Source organism: Phaethon lepturus, unplaced genomic scaffold (assembly GCF_000687285.1).
Source record: "Phaethon lepturus isolate BGI_N335 unplaced genomic scaffold, ASM68728v1 scaffold22520, whole genome shotgun sequence".
Lineage (NCBI taxonomy): Eukaryota > Metazoa > Chordata > Aves > Phaethontiformes > Phaethontidae > Phaethon > Phaethon lepturus.
In genome coordinates, this window is record NW_010511630.1 from 17,137 (window position 1) to 26,427 (window position 9,291).

The 9,291-nt window shown below is 40.6% G+C and overlaps 1 protein-coding gene across 1 annotated transcript; it reads left to right on the forward strand.

The window, feature by feature from the left end:
* The first annotated feature begins 151 nt into the window (after positions 1–151).
* On the forward strand, positions 152–4,060 carry UTS2 (urotensin 2). The gene is made up of 4 exons (XM_010284612.1): positions 152–288; positions 2,570–2,680; positions 3,125–3,168; positions 3,780–4,060. The coding sequence occupies exons 1-4, from the start codon at positions 186–188 to the stop codon at positions 3,894–3,896; spliced, it is 375 nt and encodes a 124-aa protein (XP_010282914.1). The 5' UTR covers positions 152–185; the 3' UTR covers positions 3,897–4,060.
* The last annotated feature ends 5,231 nt before the right edge of the window (positions 4,061–9,291 follow it).

The window sequence follows — 9,291 nt, forward strand, 5'->3', positions numbered from 1 at the left end:
AGGAATGGGCAAAAAATTTATTTGGCTTTTTTTTTTTTTTTTTTTAAGCGGGGAGAGAACATGATGATATTTATGAGGTCATGAGCGGCTATATAATGGGTGAAACCGGGAGCAGAGGCAACAGTCAGACAGGAGTTCTGAGTTACAGGAGTGGACAAAGACAAAATATACTCAACACAGCAACAATGCATAAGCTGGTATTCTGCTGTCTCATTATTATCAGCTTCTCCTGTCCTCTCTCATCTCTCCCCATCATCAATGCCAGTGAGATGTCTTATCAACTCTCAGGTAAGAGTCTTTTTATTTTAATTGTCATAAAGCAGGGGCTGGAGCAGTAAAACCAGAAGAGAAGCAGGCATGCTCTCCAAGGGGCCTTTATTTGTGCTTATCAGCTGTAGAAAAAAGCAGGAATGTCTTCAGAACACCAGCAGCACAGATGACATCATCAGTGGGTGCTAATCTTGTAAAATGGGGAGGTTGGGTGCCCTAACTATTTCTTCCTGCTGCTTTGAGATCCAGGAGACAAAGGTATCTGAACTTTCTAGCACTGAATGTGAGCTGGCGTATACAGCGTCTGTCTTTGAAGCAGCATTAGTAGGCATTGGACAATTTAAAGAAACTTGGCTGTAGGGTCTCTCCTCTTGCTACAGTTTAAAAGGAGCTATGTTTAACTGAAGTTGTATTTAAAAGGGGGGGAACCTACTGCAAAGATTAATGCAGTCCTACGTAGATCAAGAACAGGCAAGTCTGTCTTACACTACAAAATCAGCAATGTACTGAGCATGCTATTCGTTTGCACTAATGCAGATTCCATTCAGTCCAGTGAAAGAATAAATCTTTGCTTGAAAAAGCTGTCCTCAAAGCTTGAAACTATGCTATAAGTCAAGACTGAAATGGCTTAGGAAAAATGCACTCAGAGTCTGGAAGGTTACTGTCATCAGATCTGACCTGTGCTGGAAGTGTTTCTGAAATGAGTTCTGAAAGAACAGGCAAACCAAACCCAAAGTTATTTCATAAAGCTGACTTTTAAAAAATGGCTGTTCTTACCTGCTTTGCAGGTGCAACCACTGTTGTGCTGGTTTATAGGTATCAATAGTCCCTAGTTTGCTTTGAAAATATTGGACTCTCTAAGCCAGCATCCTCTCAAGTCTTCTACTATTTAACTTGCATTTACAGGCAACCACGACTCAGTATGGATAACATCTATCACATCATAGGGCGAGCAAGCTGGCTCTAACAATTGCTGTATTTGTTTGAAGACATCCATTAGGCTTATTAAATCTTCCTTGATAATATACAGAGTCTCTAGGCTGGGTAAGATAGAAATAGAACTCTGTATTAAAGAGGGTTGTTTTGGTTTGTTTTTTAAATCTCAAAGCAAATTTACCTGCTAACACTGCTCTGAATTAAAAAATAACATGAGGCTAGAAATATTGTCTCCACATAGCACAGGGAAGTTACAGTATTCTCATTCAGTCTTACACTGAAATCCGCACTGTCCTTTGCAATTGTCCTTTAGTAGAGTGAACAAACTAACAACATGGATATCAGAGGTCTTCAAGTTCTTGATCTTGGTCCAAGTTTTTGAAATGTTGGGGGATTATTTTCAGCCATTTATTTTCTTATATATTCCCTATTGAGGAGCTATACAGTCTTACCCATCCCTGCAGGTAAGAGCCACTGAAACTCCTCCATAGTATCATCTAAAAGTGCAACTACAAAGTTATATTCATTTACACAAGTAGAGTTTAATAAATGCATTGTCCACAATTTTGAATGTCTGCGGTACATTAGCAAAGATGAAGTTTACTGTTCAGATTACAAAAGCCTTATTTACCTCAAGTATTACACCACTAAGGGCTCCTGTTGCAACCTGTCTTGGTGTATGGGCTAGTTACAGAATTCTAAATTCTCTATGCACATACAAATTAATTCCATCAGGTATCAGCAATCTGTTGTTTCAGAAAAAAAATATATCACCTCTACTGGTACACACATTAAAGAAGATGATTGAAATGCACTGAGAAGCATAGCTGCTGAAATGTGTTTTAAGATTTCCTACATTTATTCCTGCCCTTCCCACCATTTTATTGCATTTAATAATTTAACCACTGAGCTGGTTAATAGGCCTTGAACAAGAAGTTTTGTCTATATTCAGAGAAAACTCCAGCATAGGAACTAGTTGATAAAGAAAAGGACTAAAAAGAAAAAAAAAATTCTATACAAGTCTGGGTGGTCTACAGCTGGGTACCAGAAGGATTAGGCTGCGAGTTCCCCAAGCAATGGCAAGGGCTGCTGTTAGTCAAAAAACTTTCTTAAAGAAAGATCTGCCAGAGAAATGAGAATCTGAGATTAACATCAGGAAAATATCTTTTCTCAAAGCTTTGGAAGGTAAAAACTATCCCCTATTATAGTCATTAAATGAGGGTGGATGATTGGCGATTTCATGATAATCTTCAACAGGTGGGGCCAACAGGCCTGATCAGAAATCCTCCGAGACAGACAGAAACAGGGTTTCAAAGCAAAAGACACTTACCATATGCCTGTTTCTGTCATCTTCCATTTGCAGCTGATGAAGATTCAAGATTAAATGCGGAGCGGTTGGGCAGCCTAGGAAGTACTTCCCTGCTTCAGCTTCTGCCAGAGCTCTTGGGCACAGTGACTGAGGACAACAAAGCAGGTGAGGATTTACCGCAGCAATTTATGGGAGAGTGCCCACGGTTTGCATGTCCAGCTTCCACAGATGTCATGCCCTGACTCCTGGGTATTTACTGAAATACAGTATTATGTATAGGCAACAGACAGCTGCCACTTAGTTAACTGGGACCTTGCGGAAACCTGCTCAGCAGCCATGTTTGCAGCTCAATACTAGCGGGAGAAGTCTCCAAATGAGTTGTATAGCAAAACCTGGCCAAGGCAACGATTGGCCTATAGCAGATTCTGCTGCAATCGTGTGCCACAGGATGAAATAGCGGTGCTGCAGCAAAAGGGTTTTCTTTCTGGTCCTCTGAACATTCCACTTCAAGACTTCTGCCAGCAATAGCATTATGGGACACAAGAATGACTGGTGTAGGTTCACGATTTCTAAATGGTAAAACATTTCATTACATCTCCCCCCTACCAGGTCTTAGCCCCAGCAGCTACAACCCAAGGGAAGATACCAAAGAGGTAAGTAAATGACCATCTGTCACTGAAACAAGAAAAATAACACTCCACATTTTAAACTGCACTGAATTGTTACTGAGGCATCATTTAAGACCCACACACTTCATAAACAGTATGCTGCAGTGTTCTTGAAGCTGGAATCACTTAGCAGTTAGATAAGCGGGGGGTGAGGGGAAGAGAGTGAGTAATCCAGAACATTTAATACTAAACCCCCCACTTTTTTGCCCAGAAAACCAGCTTTCTAAATAAAGGCCAAGTCCCAGCTTCACCAGGCCAGGCCAGCACATTAACCAGTATTAGCTGCATGTAATTTTTTTCCCCCCACTATAACATAGGCTACATGGTATTATCAGATTTGTTATGAACCATTAGGTAAACAGAGAAGGTCATTCCTGTTCACTTGTCTGCCAAATTAAATATAAAGGCAGAAGACAGGGACTAGTTTTAGTGCATCATCTAAATGAGAGGGAAGGTACACTGGGCACACGCACACTCCCTCCTTCCCCCAGTCAGAACACAGGGCTGGGTGATCAGTTGGGGCAGTGAAGAGTGTACTTTCCCACTGGGAACATTTGCCATCCAACAGTAACCTCTCTAATGCTGTTTGACTTCAGACTTCCTATGGAAATCATCCTCGAGTTGCTTTGCTGGGCCGCCTCTTGACCAAGGACAGGAGACAGTACAAGAAACGTGGCAATCTTTCCGAGTGCTTCTGGAAATACTGTGTGTAAATATAAGAAACCCTCCCTGACTTTGGTTGCATAATTTATACAGATGTCTGAAAACATGTATATAGATTTACTTGATTTAAAATGAGAATGAAGAAACATGAAGACAGCTCCTAACTTTAGACTCTATGCTACTTGGAAATTAATAAATTCTTGATGTTTTGCAATTATGATGTGAGCAGTGTAGTATTTTCTTAGAGTTCAGCACAACAGGAATAAAGTAATAGGACAGAGATAAATATGCAACATGAAGAGCACTCTGGCAAGGGAAGCAAGGTTACCACGGGGTCCCATGAAACCTCCCAGAAGAGCAATGCCTCAGCTGTGTCTAAGTCCAGAGCCAAGATGACTTTCTCCTTTGTCTCTTGATGTAGATTGGGATGCCAGAAAGAAAGGGTCATTGCTGCATTCCCTCATGAGGCTAAGTCAGTGAGGGATGGCAGCTTAACCATGCCCAGTCCCCTTCTGCCATCCCCAAGGCACCACAGTAAGCACGTGTCAGGATTGAGCATTGGCTCCCACTACCGCTGGAGAGAGATAACTGTTTCTCTTGGTCACTTGTAAAGACAGTCCCACAAATCTATTTCTTTGCAGCACCTCGCCTAGTCCCCAGCTGCCCATGACAACTGGGTTGCCTGTGTGTAGCACAGGCTTTAAGAACTGTGCCTGATCATCATCCAGCACAGGATGAAACGTGAACATTATAGTTGTCAATGTTCAGGCTTTACACCCAGCTCGCAGACAGTTGGTGGAAGCAGACAGGGATGACATGACTTAAAAGTTTCTACGACTGTGACCTGCACTTATGGTGGCTGCACACACAGATGCAGGAAGGTGATATATGGACATAAATAACTTGTGTTACTAGGGCAAGCCACCTCCTGCTTGGACACTCAAGGGCAGCAGGATTTGTTCCCCTGAGCCACCACACCGTTTTTATAATCCTGTTGTACCTTGGCATCTGAAGTAAATGGGGGAAAAGACAAAAAAGCAGCTGCAAAAGGCTTCTCGTCTAACTCCTTTGTATGCAGAGTACTAGCATACTTTCTCAATCCCAGGTACCGCCTGGTAGTATCTGCAACAAATAGAGCCAAAGAGTCAGGAATTGTCTCTGGGGGATGGCCATGACAATACGCACAAACAGGCTGAGCTCTGAAGCCCCACCTTGTTCAATACATACTTTGCATAAACCTGGAGCTAGTCAAGGCTCACAGAAAGCCTGAGGTAAACTTCACCTAACAGTGATACATGTGCTACATTGATCGCAATAAAATACATCATAAATCTCCAATTGTGCTGTTCAAACAAGGCCTACAGGCTTGATACAGCTTGTTCACTTCACATACATTGTAAGACAGAAGCAGCCAGCTATAACAAAGAAAAACGTCCTTACAAATGCAGAGCAGCTGGATGCACTGTGCAGCTATTTGAAGTCTTTTGAACATTCATCCTTCTCTTACAGAACGGAGCAAGTCAGTGCCTGTCTGGAAATTACTCCTTTCTTACAAGTTTTGATTGATAAGGTGGCAGGAAAGAGACTTCAAATTCATCTAAATGAATAACCATCTAAGATAGATTCATTTCATAGACAGGGAGAGGTAAAAAGCCTGGGAAAAAAAATAACCTGTTTAATCCCACTTCAAAAGTTCCAAACATAAAGCAAAACAAATAAAAACACAGTAAATTGGAAAAAAATATTACAAGTATTAAAAAGTTCAGTAGCCATCTACATAAGAGCATAAAGGAATGAAGAGAGCTGTCAGGTGGTGAAGATGGAGTCAAAACAAGGTAATTGACTGATAAACCCTCAAACTGTTTCAGCTTCCAATACTGCAAAAATACTTGCTAGCAGTTATGGCATCTAAAGCAGCAATACTCAAACAACTTGCTGTGCTCAAGCTAGGCTGGAGCACAGCAGCAGGGGCTGGCGGAGGGGAATTCAGCTAATTCTAACCTAGCAGAATTTCAGCAGAGCCTAAAAATTCCAGTCATTCACAGTCCTTGCCTCTGGTAGAAAGGAGTTCAGACTGCATCTTTGGACACGACCAGTAGTTCTCAAAAAGACAACCATTCGAGACCCTGTCACACACCCAGCTGTCTCCTTCCTGAAGGAAATGGTCACGGCAGATGCCAGGTAAACTCAGTTCCAAGAGCGGAGAGCCCAGTCAGTCCGCGACAGAGAAGGGCAGACTCTACTCCTCCATCCTGCTATAATCTGTAGCTCCTGCCAGCTTGCAGCTCCGAGCTCTTCCTCTCTTCTGCTGGCCAGAGACAAAAAGGCTGGAGCTGTCACTGAACGAACAGTGACGTAGCTGTACTGACATTGCCTAGATCTCGGGACAAACACACAGTACCACCTGGAACTTTTTGATTTCACAAGCTTATTCACTTCTCCTCATGATTTTTGCACCACAAATACCTAGATAATTTGGCTCACATTTGTAAGTATGTTTAAAATGACCAAATCACCCTTTTAAAAATTAATAAACCATCGGCAAAAATACATCCAATGTTACCTTCGAGATGCCTGTATCTCAAGGAACTGCGTCGCTTACCTTGCCAGAAGCACCTCCAGTTACATACTTATCTAAGAATACTTTTCTTTTCCAATTTTAATAAGATGCTACATCTTTTGCTCTGTACCTTGTACTCCCTGCAGTGGCTTTGCCTTTCTCCTGCAGGCTTCATTAAGCACTGTCAACCACACTTCTCTGAAAGCTCCTTAAAGCAGAAAACAAGCAGCAAATTGCTTCTCTGTAATTAGTTAAGAACTCTATTGCTCCACAAGACATGTGAATGAAACCTACTTATTGTTTCTTTGTACTTCCTCTATAACACAAATCTTAGCATGATGGGGCCAAAGTGCTCCTAGGTGTTTATTATTTACCTTTTCTAACAAAATCAGCACAGACAGCAGCTTTAAATCCTGCATGCCAAACCCCAACAGCTTACACATCCAAATATAATCCTTTACATTCAAAAGGTACTAGCCCTTCTTTGTGGGATGCAATTAGAAAGGAAATAACACATCCTGAAGTGGGCAAGGTAGAGTGAGATAAGGGAAAAAACCCCTCCCACACCCCACAAAACCCCCCACACACCAGGATGAATGGCCACCACGTGACCATTTTCACTGTACCCACAACCTGAACACCCATGTATAATCAGAAAAATGTAACGAGTATTTTCTTAAAAAGTCTGTTTTCTAGATATGACCCGCAACAAAAGTAAACACACACTTGAAACAGTTCTTTGTAGCATGTTTTTCAGTTTTATTTATAAAAACAAAAGCTCCTTTAAAGTGTAGAGTTAAAATCACAACTGTAAATTCAACCACAGCTGAATATTACTTCAATAAAATATTCCAATCACTGATGTAAAAATTAATTTGTGATCTAAAACTCAATTCAGCTGGAAGATAAACACGTACATTGCTCATTCAGCAACTATTTATCGCACACTGTAAAAATACACTAGGGTCCCTCCTGTTCATAGCAATGCCATGAAAATATATGCACATCAACTCATCTTTTAAAAATGTAATTTTATAATTATGAGTACAACAAAAAAAAATTGCCAGAAATCCACTACAGGTTTCCAAACTGCTGATGCCCCCACAGGGGGTAGTAACCGCATCATTACTCTACTTGCACGTCTTCCCTTTGAACACCAAAAAAGTGACCTTCCAAGCAGCTCTAAACTGTCTGCAATGTTTTAATTATGCCAGGCAAAACAAAGTCACACAAACAAAATAGCATGTACAAATCTGGCTGCATTATTTACTCCATTGGTCTTTCAGATCAGAACTGCATCTCACTTTGAATACTCCAGCAGACTACAATGACTGAAAGATTAATATAAGCTGAAGTAAAAACTACCAGGTCCTTCCCAAAAGGCTTGATAAGGCATTTCATTGCAAGATGTTGCGGTCCCAGTGGCATAAAGAGTAGCTTGGGAAACCGTTTTTTTTGTCCTAAACCTAATTTTGCAGCCAAGACCATTTGTGGTTTTGGGCAAATAATTTAGTTTCATTGTCACACAGGGCACCTATGGGCCTCTTAATTCCTCTTATATTCTTCTCCCATACCATGATTTTTTCCATAACCCAGGCCTAGTGTAGCCACAGACAAGGGATCTTGCACCTAAGATTTACCCAGGATTACGAACTTTGAATTCAAACTCCTAGGCACATGCACCTTCATTACATATGGTCAGGAGGTATGGTGTTCACAGCACTACAAAAAGGATTTCTGCTGCTGTAGGATCCTACTGGGCACAGATTCATAGTAGTAGGTGGTACAAGAAGGGTTAACACCTCCAAACAAGAAATACATTTAATGTGATGAAGTTTCTACGTACAGGTCAGAATCTTGACCACTTGTAGCAAAGACAGCACAGGACACAGTGAGTGAAGATCACCAAATTATACTCCTGCCTTTGGCATGAATTGGGTGTACGCGTCTGTGCAAGTCCTTTGCGTCTCTGCCTCTTTTTATACAACTGCGATAATGACAGTCATCTTTTTGACATGTTTCCAGACCTATGGATGAAAAGGCATCATTCAGGTGTTAGGTAGATATTACCATTCTCCTAAACTCCATCCCACTGTTTTATAAAATGGATGACATGTATGCCTGCTAAGACATTGCAAACCATCTCATCTTCATACTCAGGAAATAAACAGTGGAAATAATGTAGGGCAAAAGAGTTGATTATCTCAACTTTCCTTCTGGCTTACACTTTTAAACTATTTTGATGGGGACAGCTGCCCTTACCTGCAGTATTCAAATTAATCTATTTCACCAAGTCTCAAAGTACATTAAAGACATTTTAATTTAAGCACAGATAACTAGAATGGATTCTATTGCATCAGTCTAATTTGACAGTTAAGTTAGTTAAGAAGCTGCCCAATTAAGAAAAGAACATATAAACAAAGCATCTTATTAAATGTTTTAGAGCAAATATTGTAGGCAGTGTGGTTATAAAGCAGAAAACCGTATTTCGAAAGTGCTGGAAAGAGACTAGGAAAGGTGTAAGGTATTGCCCACATTTTCCAATTGCATACATAACTTGCTACATGTAAACCTATCAAAGTCTCTTATTTTAAGCACTGTTTAAAGCTCGAAAACAAAACGTACTGAGTATGTGTGAACCTCTGCTGATTTACAACAAGAAAAATAAAGTTCAATCTGAAAAAAACTGAAAGACAAATAAAGAAATGCAGTTTAAGAATGCACAGAAAGCAATAGGTATAAACACAGCAGGCAAGCATACTGTAAAAAAAAAAATCAAAAGAACACTGCTTGAGTCAAATCAGCCTTGAAAACTTAAAATTCTGTAAAAATAACTTTCCTTGAAATAAGCTTTAATGACAAAGATTATCACTGAATTGTTTTTA

Coding starts and splice junctions, on each gene's coding strand:
- UTS2 (XM_010284612.1), top strand. CDS start 186: ATGCATAAGCTGGTATTCTGCTGTCTCATTATTATCAGCTTCTCCTGT. Junction 2,681..3,124: donor GACTGAGGACAACAAAGCAG/GTGAGGATTTAC, acceptor CCCCCCTACCAG/GTCTTAGCCCCAGCAGCTAC. Junction 3,169..3,779: donor CAAGGGAAGATACCAAAGAG/GTAAGTAAATGA, acceptor GTTTGACTTCAG/ACTTCCTATGGAAATCATCC.